Source organism: Megalopta genalis, chromosome 1 (assembly GCF_051020955.1).
Source record: "Megalopta genalis isolate 19385.01 chromosome 1, iyMegGena1_principal, whole genome shotgun sequence".
In the NCBI taxonomy this organism is placed as follows: Eukaryota; Metazoa; Arthropoda; class Insecta; order Hymenoptera; family Halictidae; genus Megalopta; species Megalopta genalis.
Window position 1 is genome coordinate 9420340 of NC_135013.1, and position 18781 is coordinate 9439120.

Here is an 18781-nt window from a genome sequence, read left to right on the forward strand (position 1 = left end):
ATATAGTTTATTTTTGATTGAAGAGAGTGAAGCATATTTCAGTTAGAATTGAAAACAATATTTATTAAAAGTTGGCGAAAGCGTATCACATTTCAGTGAAAATTAAAAATACAAAATCATTTATAGTTGGAGAAAGTTTTACAACTCGGTTAAAATTGAAAATAAAAATGAAATATTAGTAACGACGATTGCGATACGAAAATGGCAATGGATCTCAATGAATTACGTTTATCAAAGAGACTGAAATAAACTTTCAAAAGAGAAATCCTAGATCTTTATTGAATCTGAAAAATTGTAATTTATTTGTTAATATAAAAATTTCAATTCAAAATAAATGAACTTGAATTATTAAAAGTTAACGAAATTGGCAGAGAGGAGATTGATAACATAATTAATCATCTTATTCAAATAAATATCGCACATACCAATGTGTAATCTAAATATAGCACCCTTACACATTGTGGCAAAACCTTGAAACTAGTAGACAAATTATCGACTGCGGATCCTGTTTTAGAAACATCAGATGGCGCCACTAGACATTTTCGAGAAATGTCCTTCTGTCGGTTGATTTACCTACCAGTTTGTGAGTTTTGCCACTATGTCTAGTGGCGCTATTTTTATATTTCCAGTAGCGGATAATTCATGCCGGATTTTATATTGATTTTGTGGCCAAAGTGGCAAAACTCAATTATTTCGTCCATTTAAGATATTAAATAAATCGAAAGAAATTAAATAGAAAGAGGAAATTAAATAAATCATAACACCGAATCAGAGATGTCTAGCGAAAGGATCTGTACCCATAGAATATTCGTTTAATTCCTAAATTAGGGAATATTCTTTTATATTCCTAAATTATCTTCTAATTCCTGAATTATCAGATTTCGTACCATTTTCAATACACATATCCTCTTTATGACTAACTCCGCAATATTCATCTGCAACACATATTCAATTTTTTACATTCATAACGTTTATTAGTATTATAAATAATAACTATTTAATACATTTAATAATAACTATTACATAATATAACAAATTATCGACAAATCATTTTTCTCATACGTTTACGTATTTCTAATTAAATTATCAGTTGCTATCGATTGGTCTCTTCTTACCACGTACGAATTATCTTTCAGGACCATTTCTCTGGCCGATCGTCGGTAATCAATTGTTATTGAACCAATTATCCCTGAAACATGGTTGGACGCATTTGGCACCGATCGAGCTTTGCAAGCAATACCGCAGCAATACGATCACGTACTTTGATACGAAAAGGGGGTTGATTGTTTCTGAAAGCAAACTGATGCAAGCGATACTGAAAGACGGACAGTTCGATGGCCGGCCCATCGACGAGTTTACCAAAATACGCACTCTTGGAAAGAAGCAAGCTAAGCAATTATTCATAATTGTATAGTTACTATATCTTATTGAACGTATTATACAGGGTGTTCCAAAAATGTTTCGTAATCAGGAAAAGGGGAGTTTCTGAGGTGATTTGAAGTAACTTTTTTATGAATTATTAATGAAAAACCAATGAGCTTAGCTCACGCGAGCCGGCTGAGCCAATAAGCGGAACTGGGCTTCGTGCGCTTATTGGTTCAGCCGCCTCGTTCCAGAGCTCGTCTCTTATTGGTCGGTGTTTTTCGTTGATTACTCGCAAACAAAACCGCGGATTGCATTTTCGTTAAGGATAAAGTTACTTCAAATGACCTCAGGAATTTGTATACGTTTAGCCGGCGCGCCACGTCGGAGCTTCGATTTGTAAATACATAATTCCTTGAAGCTGGAAAACGGACAACATTGCCACTGTAGAAAGTAAATTCTTCCTAATTTTCCTTCAGATTGTGCACAAGAATGAACAATTTAGAAAGAGGAGATACGATTATTCAAGCCTTGCAGCTCATTTCTGTAGTTGTTGGCAAGCCTGGAATAATCGTACCTTCTCTTCCCAAATTGTCCACTTTTTTTCCAAGACAAGCATCAATTAGGAAGAATTTACCGTACCTTGAAAATGCGAATTGTACAATGAGAAAATATTTTAACTGAATAAATAAGTAAAATTTGGATTTCGATGCTCACGTTTATTTTAAGAAAATCATTGTTTACTAGTAGAGGCTTATTGGGAATATGTACCATTTATCTAAAACAACTTGTAGAGATTGGTTTATGGTACAAAGACGACAATTTGGCGCGAGTGATAAAAATCAACCTGGTCCGCCGAAATAGTTTATGGATGAAACGTTAAACATTTGTTTAGTTTCAAGTAAAAAATTCGTAAATAGCGTAATTAGAGTCCACGAATTCATAGTTTATCCTTGAAAACTAAATGATAGGTTTACTATGATAAACAAATGTTGTTGTATACTATGTTGTTATATATGTGCATTTACATATATAATTTTAGCTAAACTAACCTTAACTAACATATATATATAATGGAATGACACGATCTCATGACGTCTTTTTTATAGAACCTGGGATGCACTAGTTTATCATTTTTTGTGAATTTCTCCAATAATATAAAGTTGAGCAGGGTATACCCGCGCAATTTAAAATAACTAACATATTCATATAACTATGTTTTACTTTACTTTAACTTGTACGTTTATACCTTGCATGACTTTACATTGTTGAAGAAATTCACAAAAACGATAAACTAGCGCATCTCCGGTCCTATAAAAAAGATATCATGAAATCATGAGGGGTTGAAATCATTCAACCCCTCAATAAAAATTAATAATAATTTAATGTTGTAAAATCTAATTCGCAACAAAATGTGAAAAAGCTGATCGAAGGCGAATTAAACGAAGCACGATTAAAAATATACAAATAAATTAAATAATTACATTTTATTCATTGAACACATCCAGCATCCATCCATCTCCCATCGCAGTATTAATTTCTCGTGTCTTCTTCATTCGACGTAAACAGGCTCAGGCGGAAGAAGAGGAACTGAAGGTCAGCACATCGTCAGCTTGTCCAACTTATCGAATTGTACGGCGTTATCGGACACAGCACCAAGTCTTGCGCAGTAGAAAAATAAAATGACCCCGTGTCCAAGCTCGAAAGCTTTTATAAAGCGTGAAGGATCGATGGTTCCTCAAAGTTAACTGTATCTTGGGATCTAACGGCTCGATCATCGTTGTCGAATCATATTCGAGCCACACTATGGTTGCCACCGTGATACTGGTATCGTTGATCGTGATTTTGTCACTGTTCTTTACATTTACCGGGTTGAAAGAGGAAAAACATCCCCCAGGTAAGTGAACTCTTGTGTTCACTACGATGCGTACAATGCTTACCAAGCACACAGTGCCTCACAGATCTCGATACCCAACGCTTTATCATGAGGAATAATGATGCAATCGTTCATCCACATGACCATATTCCTCCACGTTCTGCCATCAAGCAACTGGACCGGAACACTGCTATGGGAGCTCGTTGCGACTAAATGCTACATAAAACAGTAAGGTCTTAAGCAGGAGGAAGACAATAAAGAGAAGCGGGAAAGAACAGAAAAAAGCAGCAGGAAGTTTAAATGAAAATTGAACAAGTCAATGAATTAAAATTTCTTAAACAAATTATTGAAACGTAAAGAAAATAAATAATGTTCCCGCGAAAATTCAGGCAGCATATAGTTTATTTTTGATTGAAGAGAGTGAAGCATATTTCAGTTAGAATTGAAAACAATATTTATTAAAAGTTGGCGAAAGCGTATCACATTTCAGTGAAAATTAAAAATACAAAATCATTTATAGTTGGAGAAAGTTTTACAACTCGGTTAAAATTGAAAATAAAAATGAAATATCGGTAACGATGATTGCGACACGAAAATGGCAACGGATCGACGAATTTCGTTTATCAAATAAACTGAAATGAACTTTCAAAAGAGAAATCCCAGATCTTTATTGAACCTGAAAAATTGTAATTTATTCGTTGATATAAAAATTTCAATTCAAAATAAATGAACTGGAATTATTAAAATTGAATGGAATGATCAGAGTGGACATTTACATCATAATTACTTACTTTATTCATATAAATACCCTACATACCCACTATATTCTAAATACATATATGTATTACAATTGTACATAGCGGTAAAACTTTGAAACTAATAGTCAGATTACCGATTGCGGATCCTGTTTTAGAAACATCAAGTGACGCTATCGGGCATTTTTCAGAAATTTCTTTCCGCCGGTAGATTCGTGTACCACTTTGAGCGTTTTGCCACCACGTCTAGTGGCGCTATTTTTATATTTTTAAATATTAAAATATTAAATATTAAATAAATCGCTGTTGCATTATATAAAAGCAGAAATGTCTCCTGCAGGGTTCTGTACCCCGAGAATATTAAATTAATCCCTTAATTGGCATTCATACACGTATTCTCTTCATCTGCAATTCCGCAAGATTGATCTGTAACACACATTTAATTTCCTACATTCGTAACATTTATTATCATAAACATCTACAGAATCAATCGAGCCATTCAAATGATCTATAAAACATTTTTCTCATACGTTCATTTATTTTTAACTACGTTATCAGTTGTTATTTATTGTTCTCTTCTTTGCACGCACGAATTATCTTTCAGGACCATTTCCTTGGCCGATCGTCGGCAACCAACTGTTACTGAACCAATTATCCGAGAAATGTGGTGGATTGCATCTGGCACTGATCGAGCTTTGCAAGCAATACCGGAGCGACATGATCACCGTGTACTTTGGTACGAAGAGGGGGTTGATCGTTTCTGGAAAGAAGCTAGTCCCAGCGATACTGAAAGACGAACAGTTCGATGGCCGGCCCTTCGACGAGTTTATCAAAATACGTACTTTCCGAAAGAAGCTAGGTAAGTTATCATACAGAGTGTCCCAAAATTATGGTATTTGCGCGAGATGAGGAGATCCTGAGGTGATTTGAAGTAACTTTTTCCTTTACAAATATTTTCTCCGAGGCATCTCGTTTACGAGTTATTAACGAAAAACAATGACCAATGAGGTCGAGCTCGCCTGTCCGAGCCAATGAGCGGAACTGGGATTCGTGCGCTCGTTGGCTGGGCCGCCTCGCGCCATCCAAGCTCGCCTCTCATTGGTCAGCGTTTTCCGTTAATAATTCGTTAACGATGCCTCGGAGAAAATTTTTGTAAAGGAAAAAGTTGCTTCGAATGACTTCAATAATCTCTAATTTCCCGGAAGTAGCATAATTTTGGGACACCCTGTATATAAACTATTAGCAAAGAAAGCTGACTCATCCTTATGTTTGACCTTTTTCTCAAAAACTGAATTCGATTCCTTCTCATCGAGTCCACCTTTCGTTTCCAAACTGACAATTACACTATTCAAACGCGTAATCCTCGTTAGACGATTTCTTGTATCTGTTTGAGACGTATTCTCGAGGGAGTCCCACCTTCCCCATCTTCACGGCACGACAGTAAGAAACCGTTCACCAATTACGATATCTGCTGGCTGAAATTTAATTTTCGTTTGCAAGGCATCACGATGAATGATGGGCCCGCGTGGAAAGAATTGCGTAACTGGATGATCCATACTCTGAAAGACTTCGGTTATGGCAAACGCTTGATGTCGGACATGATTGCGACCGAACTAGACGCGATTCTGGAGAACCTGAAGGGTGGAGGTGTGAGAACATTGAAGCCAGTAGTCGCATTTGCCGCCACAAATATTCTGTCGCATTTTATGATGGGCAATCGCTTCAGCGAGAGTTCAAGGTATTTGTATGCCTGCCATCGCGCATCAACTATTACCGTACATTATACTACTGTGATCAAAAAGTAAGGTGAAATTGTCATTTAAAACTTCCGGGCATTAGGAAGGCAGGTAATTTTTTTTTCCTAGGTTGGTAGGACTGTCTGTAACATTTGCCAAGTGTCTGTTTGTCAAAAGGTTTAATTATCTCCGAGTTACACGTGTTTTTGTAAACAACCAAAAGTGAATTTTTCGATTTTTACAATGGGTGATTTTGTTGAGCAAAGAACTTGCATGAAATTTTGTTTGCGGAACGAATATTCTTGTGCGGACACGTTGAAAATGTTGCGGAAGGCCTTTGGTGATCAAACTATGGCACAAAAAAACGTTTATAAGTGGTACAACGAGTTCAAAGCGGGCCGAGAACGCGTTGAAGACGAACCGCGCTCTGGACGACCATCAACGTCTACCGACGAGGGCCACGTCCAAAAAAATCGAAGATTTGGTGCTTGAAAATCGTCGACTGACAATGAGAGTCCTCGCTGATAGTGTTGGAATATCATTTGGCTCAGTCCAAACCATTTTGAAGGATGTTTTGTGTCTCAAACGCGTCAAGTCTCGATTGGTGCCATGTCATACTGCATTGGTTCTTCGCGACTTTTTTGCCAAAAACTGGACTCATATCGTTCCGCAACCACCGTATTCGCCTGATTTGGCTCCGTGCGACTTCTTGTTATTCAGCAAACTCAAAAAGCCAATGCGGGGACGCCGTTTTGACACGATTGAGGAGATAAAAACCGAATCGAAGAAGGTCTTGAAGGCTATACCGGAAAAAGACTATTCCGACTGTTTCGAGGACTGGAAAAAGCGTCGGAAACAGTGCGTTTTATCGGACGGGGATTACTTTGAAGGGGATGAAATTGATTTGGAAGAATAAATAAAGAATTTACATTTTATAAACAAGTTCACCTGACTTTTTGATCACAGTAGTACTATTACATTTTCTTCGTACCATTTTAAATTGTAGTATTGAATTCTTCACTCTATGTCCGCGTAACATTCCTATCTCTACGTAACCTTCGTCGAATTTCTATTTTTATTGGAACCTATTTTACACATTTGAATAAAGCAGACGTTAAATTGGAGACTGTAACAAGTACTTCAGAATTTAACCGGACATCCTTAAAATCCATTTAACTGCGGATTTTTATTTTACTCCGAATTCAAGTCCCAAATAATCGGAATCTACTCTATCACCGAAGTTGCAAATAGAAATAACTCGTGATCCTAAAGTGATTCGCAGAAAGATCGGATGCGACGATAATATTGCGTTATATATATACAGGGCGTCCCGAAAATGTCTCGTAATCTGGAAATGAGAGGTTTCTGAGGTCATTTGAAGCAACTTTTTCCTTTGCGAAAATTTTCTGCGTGACTTCGTTTACGAGTTTACTGACCAATAAGAGGCGAGCTCGGTTGGCGCGCGGCGGCCGAACCAACGAGTGCACGGAGCCCAGTTCTGCTCATTGGCTCGGCCGTTTTGCGCCAAATGATCTCACCTCTGATTGGTCACTGTTTTTCGTTAATAACTCGTAAACGAAGCCGCGGATTGCATTTTCGCTGAGGAAGAAGTTGCTTCAAATGATCTCAGGAATCCCCTACTTTCGGATTGCGTGACATTTTTGGGACACCCTATATATATAACACAGTATATATTATATAATATATTATTAATATAATAAATAATTAATAGTATATATTGTATAATAATAATATATTATATATATAATATTTGCGATCTGCGACGACCTTTTAAAAGCGACTCGCGAGTGGATCTATTGGGTGCACATTCGGTGGTGATTATTAATTGCTGTCTTTCGAATGTCGGTCTGCAGGTTACATTTGATGAACTTGATGGGCGATCGGGCGCGCTTGTTCGACGTGACTGGTGGGATTCTGACCATTTTCCCTTGGATTCGTCACATTGCGCCCGAGGCTACTGGTTACAAGCTTCTAGTCACGCTGCACGACGAGCTTAAGGACTTCTTTATGGTGAGCAGCTCGAACGAAGATTAATTTTAATTAGACTGTGATTTTCGAAACGGCGGCGCTTTCAATAAGTTTTGGCATACACGATCTCCTTAAAGAACGGTAATCAAAACAATGTAATAACATTAACAATAAATCTACCGAGCACTAAAAGTAACTGATGCGTTGTACTTTTCAAGAATAGTAAGAATAAATTCCTTCAAACTTTTCGCAATTTTTATTAGAATATAAATTAAAAGAATAATTTTTAATTAATTAAAAATAATTTTATTATAATACACACGCTCGACTTAACAAATTGGATCAATTATTTTGCACGAAAGTGTCTCTATAATTGCAACAACAATTCCAACAACAAAGCATGACAGCTTTAGTGTTAAACAATTAGTTCGATATATCTTTTAACAAGCTGAAACATTTCCTGAAACTATGGCAATTTTTTGCGGGTGAATCTACGAGGTAGATCGAAGCTTTTTTCTTAGCAGCTACTTATTCTCTTCGATATTACATTACTCACCATTTTTCACAATCGAAGAGTCACTTGGAGTAAATAGGTGTCTGCCAAAATTATGTTTCGAATGCATATAATTGAATCGGTTATCTTGCGACATTCTCTCACAGGAATCCATCATCGATCACAAGAAAAACTACATTCCTGGAAGGGTGACGGACATAATCGATAAGTTCATCTCAGAGATCATGAACAACCAAGGCGCCGACACAGTTTACACAGGTACATGGAGCTTTCACAGATACGTCGCTCGAACTATTTCTTCGTCGTAGATGCGAAAGGTGGCCCATCGCCGGCAATTCGTTTTATATAGAACGTTTTTTACATTTTTAGAAGAACAGTTATTGGTGATTCTGGTGGATTTGTTCGTCGCCGGATTTATGACCATCGGGACGTCGCTCGAGTTCCTGTTCCTTACTATGATAATACATCAGGACGTGCAGCGGAAGCTACAAAAAGAAATCGACTCGGCGATTCCACCGGATAGACTTCCTGACACAGCGGACAGATTGAAGTAATTAAGTGCGAAATTATGATCGCACTCGCGTTAGCGTTCTTAATGGGCCGATCTCGTCGACGTTAGGTTTCATTAAAGTGATTAACCGCTTTTAATGTCAGGATCTCCCATTACGCTGATCTAATAAGTTTCGAAAGTGTTGTTAACCCTTTGCACTCGAAGCCATTTTAACTGTAAATCTAAATTAATTTCTTCGACTTATGGTATTTCCATTTTACACGACAATGTGCATTTTATGCATATGAAATTTAGTCTTGCGACTCATACAACAGTTAGACCTTTAACAAATTTTTATATCTAAACTCTGATAATATAAAAATTATATTGGAACGTGATGTAACAATTTTTTTTTTTAGTGGTGCCTCGGAGTCACCGCTCGAGTGCAAAGGGTTAACACAAAATCTGTCGTAAATGCAGCTTAGTTTCTATTCGATATCGAAGTCTTCCTCGGTGTTGCTTGCATTCGTCGGTGCATTTACTGTCGCATCGGACTGCATAGGGCTGAAAAAAGGCCCAGCGTACGGATGCCGAAATTCTTTATTGTTGCAGGTTGCCGTATGCGGAGGCGATAATTAGCGAGACGATGCGTATATGGCCGTTGTTCCCACTGATCGCTCCGCGGCGAGTTCTCTGCGACACGAAGCTCGGAAGTTATAGAATACCGAAGGACACCGTTGTCGTAATTAATAATTACTCCGTGAACATGGATCCGGAATTGCATCCCGAGCCAGACAAATTTGATCCAGAAAGGCACATCAAGAACGGGATCTACGAACCCGATGTAAATTCGATAATTTTCGGGATGGGTATGAAACTCTCTACAAGCTGGACGCTTACGTTTTTTTTTAAACACAATAGCGTGGTCCTTATTTTTCAATATTTTTCCGACCGGTGCCACATTTGCGTAAAAGTTGAAAAAACGTTGATAATTTAACTAATTTTTCCAATATAGCTGTATTTTATTACGTCAGGAATAATGTTAAATCTTTTAGCAACGATACAATGCTTCAGACTTTAAAAAATATATACAGAATTTCCGTTAGCGATGATTTTTTGTTAAAACGTGTGACGCGCATTTTTTTATTGGCTATCGTCGTCGATGAGGAGGTTTCAAAAATCCCTTTAATTTCACTTTTTTCTTGGACCCTATAGCTAAGAACCGTTGTAGCGTGGATCCAAGTTGTCTACGATATTTCGAGCTTAATTATTTCAGATATTTCGTATGAAGAATGACTAAAAATTCCGAACAGAAAAATAGAGACCAGTTTATCGAACCTAGAGCGGTCGGCGTCGACGCGCGTCAGAATCTTTAGCGCGCGTGAATGTCGGCTCATTAAAGTGTCACTGTAACTATAACTGCCTCGGCAGAAACGACAGCTCGTTCTCGTTCGTTTCCGGATATCTTTATGAAAGTCGGAAACGTCACGCGAGAGGAGAACGTCGTTAAACTGATTCTACGTCGCGATTGAAATGCGTAATCGAATGTTACGAGGAACGTAGTAACTTCCGGATATCGAATTTCTACTTGTGATAATACAAGGCTCGTCGAATATGCCCGAGGAACCGATGAAACATTATCAACAAATTGTTGCAGTCTAAATGTTATTGTTATTGCTTGTAGGAAGAAGAAAATGTCCAGGCGCGATTCTGGCCAAGACTGCGTTGTTCGTCATCTTCGTCGGCGTGATGCAGAAGTTTACTTTACTTCCGGTCCCTGGCAAGGAACCAAAATCCGTAGAAATTATACCCGGCTTTTCGATCGCGCCGAAGCCTTACGACGCGCTATTGGTGCCACGATAATGTTTTTCTGATAGAATATAGCATATTTACCTTCCAAGAAACTTTTTCCATAAGGCGTTCAAAAATTATTGTACAAGCGAGAAATTGTTCCTGAGGTTATTTGAAGTAATTTTCTCCTTAGCGAGAATGCAATCCATGGCTTCGTTTACGAGTTATTAGCGAAAAACAGTGACCAATGAGGGGCCAGCACGGCTGGCGCGAAGCGTCCGAGCCAACGAGCGGTCGAAGCCCAGTTCCGCTGATCGGCTCGGCCGCCTCGCGCCAGCTAATCTCGCCTCTCATTGGTCACCCTTTTTCGCTAATAATTCGTAAACGAAGCCGCGGATTGCATTTTCGCTAAGGTAAAAGTTACTTCAAATGACCACAGGAATACCTCATTTTCCGCTTGTACAATAATTTTGGGACATCCTGTATATCTAAATATATTTAAAAATATATTTCGCTTATTCTGTTTTCGAGTTATTCTTGGTAGAATATGGGCACAAAAATTATTGGTTCATTGAATATTTAGTTTCGCATCAACCTGATACAGTTTTCAACGGAATCTAGATAAATCAAATTATTTCATTTTCAAATTATTTCGTTCAACATTTGAACGTAATATAATGCAACATTATTTCACGATTAAAATACAATATCGTTTTCAATATCTGTGTTTCGAACTTTATTTAAAAATATTTTAGCCATCCTGTTCTCGAGTTATTTTTGGCGCAATATGGGGATAAAAAAATTAGCCCTTTGCGCTCGACCGGTGATCTCGAGGCACCGCTAAAAAATGTATATATCGCATTCCAAATAATTCTTACATCGAGAAAATTTAGATTTGAACAATTGTTAAAAATATAAACTGTTGCATAAGTCGCAAGACTCGATTTCGCACGCGTAAAATGCGCTCTGTCCTATAAAATAGAGACAGCGTAGGTCAGAAAAATCATTTTAGATTTACAGTTAAAATGGCTTCGAGTGCAAAGGGTTAATATTGTAATAATATTATAGTATATTATAATATTATAATATTGTAATAATATTACAATATATATCGAACGTTTATCGAATCGACGCGAAGAAACACGTAAATTAATTTGTCGTCAACCCGACGGTTTTCAAGAGGAACGCAGGCGAATCAAATTATTTGTCATTAGCTTGGATCTTCAAAGAGCTTTTGCAGACACAAAATATTTTCCGCGGCATCTCGGCGCGTTGGTGCAAGTTCGTGCACTTAATTGATGTTCCTGTTTCTCGTAACACCGACGTTTCTCCGCCCCCGTGTAGCCTAACTTCCCGGATCGAAGTAGATCCGGCGGCGGATAGACGCCTGCTTGTTTAACTTCAACAAATTTTTCGCTCCGATATTGTTTGTTGTTTCTGCCGCGTGAAAGTCGTTTTACGTGTTCGTCGAAATCATCTCGTTTCGCGGAAGTCCAAATGTATGTATGTACGTTTAGTCGGCGCGCCACGTGGCGGTTCCGTCCTTTTACATCGGTTCCGAGCTTCGATTTGTAAATAATTCCTTGAAGCTGGAAAACAGACAACATGCCACTGTACAAAGTATGTTGAAAATGCGTGTTATACAATCAGAAAATATTGACGCTGAACAAAGATGGAATAATTTGTATTTCGATGCCCTTGTTGCATTCGATTCTGTGTGCCGCGCGAACAAAATTACTTTGATAAAATCAAAATTAAATTGCTGTTCTACGGCCAAGTTAACCCTTCGCGCTCGAAGCTATTTTATCTGTAAACGTAAAATAGCATTTTCATTTTATATGGCAAAACGTATTTCATGCATACGAAGCTGAGTTTTGTAACTCGCGCAACAGTTACACTTTCAGCATTTTTTTAAATCTAAACTTTGTTAATGTAAAAATTACCTTAAAACGTGACATAACAAATTTTAGTGGCGCCTCAATGTCGCCACGCGAGTGCAAAGGATTAGAATCTGGCTTGCTCGAATTTTATTCGTAAGACATAAATTATTATTTCGAACTGCGACTGTTTATACAGATTTACTTTTCTATAAGCTAGCGTTGAGAATGTGAAGAGAAATATTAAGAATTACATAGAAAAGGTTATATTCCAGAATCCCAAATGGGGATCGTGGCAATTATTGAGTTCGGTTATTAAAGAATGCATCTAGAACCAGCTACAGTAAATTCTCCTCAATTTTCCTTCAGCTTGTAAGCAAAGATGGACAATTTGAGATGATTTGATACGAGGTGTAAGGCTGAAATAATCGTATTTCCTCTTCTCATTTCTGTTTACAAGCTGAAGGAAATTTTGGGAGAATTTACTGTACCATTAAATGGTCGAAAGCAGTCAGCTTGCATGAGCCAAATACATTTCAAAGTTCTTTTAAAAACATTCTTGTATTTAGTAATTGTGATTTTATTTAGTAATAGTAATTGTGTGAAAGACTTCAGATCTATAATTATAATTTTTATTCTAATTTTTATCTCGAAGAGTCTTCCAGCGGACAAATCAAAATTTTTCGTCTATTCCGGCAATGATTGGGCAGTCTATGAAAATGGAAAATTTACGCGAAGATTAGCGGCCCTGTGATTTGCAATACTCACGGCCGCATACTACCGAATAATTTCCGTTTACGTGCTATCCGAATTCGGGACGTTCGATCTCTTCGCGAGCTTCAGATAATACGGTTTCGGCGATATAGCGAAACCATCGTAACCATTCGGGTCTGGATCACCATGCTCCGGAGAAATTTCGATGTCGAAGTAATGTATAACGTAGGCGAAGAATAGGAATATGGTGCTGCGGGCAAGCATTTCTCCCGGGCATCGCCTTTTGCCTGAAACAAGGACGGGCGGTCACCAAGATCCTGCATTTTAAACATTTCGGCGGACGTGTTCGCGTGGAAATTTCCGGAATTTCATTCGCCTGGCGTCACTCCACCAGAAATTTCGATTCAAATTCACCACGACAATTCGATTTTATCGTACGAAATTATTTACGAAGAATGAATTAGACTGCCGGCGCGCTCGTGAAAACATTTCACCGCAGAATTATTTTCACGACCAAATGCGTGAACGTTGACAACCGATTGGCATATACAATTTATTTATCGGAACGTTATGTTTGAATTATAACCGGCTGATTTCTCAGATGTGGCGTATTCGTGCTGTCAGACAAAAAAAGGAGACGATGCAAAAATGTTTTTAAAGTAGAAGAGTGTAAATTGAAATCGGGAATAAAAGATTCGTAATCACAATTAATAGATTGATCTTTGATTTCATGGACTTGAAACGACGCGAAATGTTTTATTTGAACAATGGACCTCGAAACGACGGCAGAATTTTAATTAGAACCATAGATATAATTACTTGTAATTGGAGCAACGATTTGTTCCATTTACGAGTGGTTAATTTATTGAAACGTTTACCTAAGCTGAAAGGTATGCTCGCATTGTTCTGGACAAATCGGCCACTTTCGTCTAGAAATCGTTGCGGCCGAAATTCCTTCGGTTGATCCCAGTAAGCTGGGTCATAGCTCGCGCTACTTAAATCCAAAAGAATAATCGTGTCCTGAAACAGCATTATATAGCGAATAAATCAGTACTCGATATTGGAACAATACTCTTCAATTTACTCATCGATTACATTCGACTTCGAGCAACACAAACCTTAGGAATGCGATAGTTGTCGAGAATTACGTCTTTCGTTGTGCTATGGGGCAGTCCAAGTGGCGTTAGGATCAAATATCGTTGTATCTAGCAAACAAATTTTTTTTTAACAACCTTTTTAAAAGCTTCATCGCGCTATCTATCTATTAGGTTGGGGAATAAGTTCGTAGCGTTTTATATTTTCTTTTATTTTACAACGATCTTTTGCTGTTTGACAAAGTGTATAATATTCATTCGATAGAGCTCTTTCTGCTCTACAAAACTGTGCTAATCGTCTTTTCGAGTAGTTTAATTCTTTGTTACCTTCAAGACTTAGAAATGGAATATCCAGGAGGTAAAAAGCAACGTTTCGACAGCTTCACTTCTTCGCTTTTCATCGAGGCCAAAAAGCTGCTGAAGCAGCCCGGGACATTTGCAACATATACGGAGAAGGTGTCATAGGTGAGTCAACAGCACGGAAATGGTTTGCGAAGTTCAAAAATGGCGCTAGACCGTGGATTTCTGGCGGTTATAAGTTACAATGCGGATACGCGCGGTTTTTATGCAAACGTGGATCTTCATGGGAAGGTTTCACCTTCGTGAAAACGCTGGTTATCTGGAAACCAGTTCCGCGGGCTGAGAACGTCGAAAAATCAACAGTGAACAGTGCCCGACAAAATCGCAGATTTCACATTTTTCATTTTAGAATTGTAGAAATCGTAAGGTTTCTTCCACAGGAAACGATTGGATTAATTACTCGATTCAATTACTTGATTACGTGGTTACTTCAATTACACGTTAACAAAAAATGAGGAGAAGTCTGATGCGGAGACTTGTCATTCTTAGAAAGTAAGTCGAGTTTTTCAGTTTTCGTGCTCTCGATTCGTAACGGTTTTATATTTTCTTTTGTTTTACAACGATGTTTTGCTGTTTGACAAAGTGTATAATATTCATTCGATAGAGCTCTTTCTGCTCTACAAAACTGTGCTAATCGTCTTTTCGAGTAGTTTAATTCTTTATTACCTTCGAGACTTAGAAATGGAATATCCAGGAGGTAAAAAGCAACATTTTCGACACCTTCTCTTCTTCGCTTTTCATCGAGGCCAAAAAGCTGCTGAAGCAGCCCAGGACATTTGCAACGTATACAAAGAAGATGTCATAGGCGAGTCTACAGCACGGAAATGGTTTGCGAAGTTCAAAAATGGTGATTTTGACGTCGACGACACGCCCCGCAGCGGAAGACCTTCTGAGCACTTTTGAAGGAGGACGGTCACCGAACAAGTCGTGAATTGGCCGAAAAAATGAACTGCGATCATAAAACGTTTCTCAATCATCTTCGTTCAATGGGATTTGCCGAAAAATTGGGAGCCTGGGTGCCTCACGAGCTTAACGAAAACGACAAAGAAAGTCGCCTTCAAATAAAAAAACGTTACGAACTTATTCCCCAACCCAATATAATACTTCGTCGCAACGAATGTTTGCGCTTTTATTTCGTTTCAAATTTAAAAAATGGTTCGATAGAAGAGAATGGTTCGAAGAGAATGTTTGAAAGTTAGCGAATACTTCGATCTATCATGCTAATCGTCTGGTTACCTCCGCGAGGAACGCCTCCATCATCGGCAGCGACGGCAGATCCTCCAGAGTTGGAAACCGCGCTCTTCCGACAACGTCGTCCAATTCCTTTTGCAGTATTTTAATCCATTCCGGATGCAACGACGAGAACAGCATAATGAACGCCAAGGTGTCGGTCGTGGTCTTCGAGCCGGCCAGAAAGAGGTCCAGGCACAGAACAAGCAAACTTTCTCCTGACGGTATTAAAAATCTCTGTGATAACATCCAGGCGAACGATTCACCGAGATTAGAAATATTTTGTTAGAATTGCTCACGATCGAATATGGTGTCGTCACGGCTGCCATTATTGGCAGAGATCTCCAAGAGGAAGGCGTCGATCAGATCTTGAGGCTGACTTGCGGACAGCCGTTTCTCGTGCTCGCTGATCTCCTCGTTCAAGAAGCTCCACAGCTTCCGAAGGATCTTCATTAAATCGTTGTAACCCGACAACTCTGGTATTATGAAACGTAGGAACGGCATTTGCGAAATTATTCCGCCCATTGTGTCCATCAATCTGCGATAGAAACGAGCCGATGATGTTGCAGACGTGCTGTTACGTCTATTTCAGATATACAGTGAATTCTCGATAATTTTCTTTCAGCTTGTAAAGAAAAATGGACGAGGCTCGAACAATCGTATCTCCACTTCCAAAACGATCCCTTCTTGTTTACAAGTCGAAGAAAAAATTGGGAAGAATTTACCGCAATTATCCGAACGATACTATGAACATAATCGTTGGCAACTATTAATGAAATCCAACGTTAAAAATCGCTCGGACTTGTCTTTTAATCTACCTGAATGCATCGTGAACAGCGTCAAGTATCTCCTTCAACTTCTTGTTCTCGTAGTCGAACCTGTGACCCGCGAACATGCACCAAAGTGCATTTAAAACCGCAACGTCGAAGGCCGTATGCATGAGAACCGGGCCTTTCTCGCTGGCGCGACGGAGATGATTAACTAAGCTCTCCGCCTCGATTTTCGTGTGCTTCTCCATGATCGATTGCCCGAAGCCGAACGCTCGAAGATGGCGCATGGTGAAACGACGACTCTGGGACCACGACGGGCCCTCAGAAAACAAAATACCTAGTGCAGAGGTATAAGCGGGAATAAAAGTCGATGCTCGTTACATACATGGATATTCCACAGGTTGGTTCCCGAGGCAAATTCTATTAGCCAAAATAACCTTTGTTTTTTCCGAACGCGCGAACCCTGAAGAAGAATCCGTCCGGTCTGCCATTGAACTCGTCCCGAAGGAGGACTTTCTTCACCAGATCGTGCGTGAAGATCACGACCACCTTCTGGTTTCCTAATTTCAGGCCCAAAATCGGCCCGTACGTTTTCGTCAGCTCTCGGAACGCCATATAGCCGTATCCGTGTTTCCGTTTCAATCGTTGGAACGAGAGGAAGCAACCGAAAAACGGCAGCCATTGCGGACCTGTCCGATCGTTAAGCAACAGAGATGAACATCGTCTTATAACTTTCCATAGCAAGTTATCAACTAAAAGTCAGAGTAAATGTAAATAATAACATCTTATTCGATAACGATAAGAACATAAAACGATGCATGGAACATTATTTGCTGAATAAAGATATAAAAAATTGAAGAAATTATTTCCGAGGAGAAATTGTAAATCGTGTCGTTTAACGACAGTGAAAATATTCTCGCCCCGTGGAATATTCCTCAGAAATAGGTACGGTAATGTTCGTTGCGACATTTCACCAACTTTAATTCAACAAACAAAAAATTCTGTTCTCCATGTTTCGAATAAATGCACCAAAATTGCAGCAATGGAATGGTGGACGAATGTTTATATAAATTCACAGAATCGATTCTTCCGGTGTACAATTATTGCGTGGAATAACGTAATATCGGGTGCTGATTACAACATGGGTCAATTTGCTAATGATTCACAGCACGTTGACGCACCAGGCGGAAAATTGCGCGGTTTAAGGCAATCGTGGACGCAGAAGATGCAGAGCAGAAGTAAAAGAGAGATCGTCGCGAACAACATCTTCGGATGCACTGATACCTCTCTTCGTGGCTTCGTACGCGGTTACTATACCAGTCATATATACAACGTATGGTAACAAAAACGTTTCTGGTGCCACCCTGTGATATTATCGGCTTGACACCCATGCCCTATGACGAAAATATCTTTTTGTGTGGGACATCCTTTTCATGGCATACATCTCGTTTGCTGCAGTGTTACGGAAGCCTCCAAATTCTTTTTTTATTCTTGTGAAGTCACGACGCGCTGTGCTGCACCAAAGCTTAGAAGCTGAATTACGATCTCGGTGACAGACAACTTTTTTCTCAGTTACACAATTTTGATGGCTGTTGAGTATGTCTAGAATAATGATAACAGCGATAAACGTGTCGTATCTTTTCAACTATATTTCTACGTGCACGCACACTTCACTTTTCTCTGAATTTTTAAAATACAATAAATCCTCTCTACTTTATTATAAGCTTGTAAACAAAAAAATGGACAATTTGGAAAGAGGAGATACGATTATTCGAGACTCGCGTCTCATTTTTATAGTTACCGATTGTCAACGATTATAAAAACTAGAATAATTCTCCTCTTAAAGCTCCTCTTAATAAGGCTCCTAATTAGGCTCATCTTCCCAAATTGTTCATTTTTGTTTGTAAGCTGAAGGAAAATCGGGGGGAATTTACTGTACATTTTACAATTTACTGCTATTCTTTTTACGAGATAGTACGAATATTTATGATCGACACAGTAATACAGTTAAAAATATAATTACTAGTTGAAAGAATACTAAATAGTGATTAGTGGCGACAGGAGATATATGCACGACATCGTTGCGAAACATCTCTGGTTCTCTCTCGATGTCCATTTGCTCATTCGCATGCAGGCAATTTGTCCGGGACTGACTATACAATTTCTGTCTGGAATACACAATGCATGAAATCAATTCGGATGCGGAAGTCTTTTACATACTAG

At 38.7% G+C, this 18781-nt stretch overlaps 2 protein-coding genes and 1 long non-coding RNA gene across 6 annotated transcripts; 1 reads left to right on the forward strand and 2 right to left on the reverse strand.

Annotated features, from left to right (window-relative positions):
* Positions 1 to 42: 42 nt before the first annotated feature.
* On the reverse strand, positions 43 to 2810 carry LOC143259270 (uncharacterized). Its single transcript, XR_013033085.1, has 2 exons — positions 1116 to 2810; positions 43 to 935 (listed from the first exon to the last, which is right to left on the reverse strand). It is a non-coding gene; the product is annotated as an uncharacterized LOC143259270 (long non-coding RNA).
* A 204-nt stretch (positions 2811 to 3014) lies between these two features.
* LOC117228779 (putative cytochrome P450 305a1) lies at positions 3015 to 11234 on the forward strand. Of its 2 annotated transcripts, none has more exons than XM_076520684.1 (8): positions 3015 to 3259; positions 4598 to 4852; positions 5494 to 5731; positions 7604 to 7760; positions 8379 to 8490; positions 8602 to 8782; positions 9335 to 9566; positions 10407 to 11234. In XM_076520684.1, exons 1-8 carry the CDS (start codon positions 3169 to 3171, stop codon positions 10470 to 10472), a joined length of 1332 nt encoding a protein of 443 aa, XP_076376799.1. In that variant the 5' UTR covers positions 3015 to 3168; the 3' UTR covers positions 10473 to 11234. The 2 variants fall into 2 exon arrangements, with proteins under 2 accessions (XP_076376799.1, XP_033340663.2); XM_033484772.2 differs by having other exon boundaries at positions 3020 to 3259; positions 9335 to 9591.
* LOC117228940 (methyl farnesoate epoxidase) lies at positions 4010 to 18178 on the reverse strand. 3 transcript variants are annotated; one of them, XM_076520660.1, is made up of 9 exons: positions 17740 to 18178; positions 16996 to 17247; positions 16607 to 16895; positions 16088 to 16326; positions 15795 to 16006; positions 14223 to 14309; positions 13983 to 14124; positions 13159 to 13391; positions 4010 to 4419 (listed from the first exon to the last, which is right to left on the reverse strand). In XM_076520660.1, exons 1-8 carry the CDS (start codon positions 17822 to 17824, stop codon positions 13186 to 13188), a joined length of 1512 nt encoding a protein of 503 aa, XP_076376775.1. In that variant the 5' UTR covers positions 17825 to 18178; the 3' UTR covers positions 4010 to 4419; positions 13159 to 13185. The 3 variants fall into 3 exon arrangements, with proteins under 3 accessions (XP_076376775.1, XP_033340935.2, XP_033340934.2); XM_033485044.2 differs by lacking the exon at positions 4010 to 4419 and adding an exon at positions 11074 to 12102 and having other exon boundaries at positions 17740 to 18176; XM_033485043.2 differs by lacking the exon at positions 4010 to 4419 and having other exon boundaries at positions 12182 to 13391; positions 17740 to 18176.
* Positions 18179 to 18781: the final 603 nt, after the last annotated feature.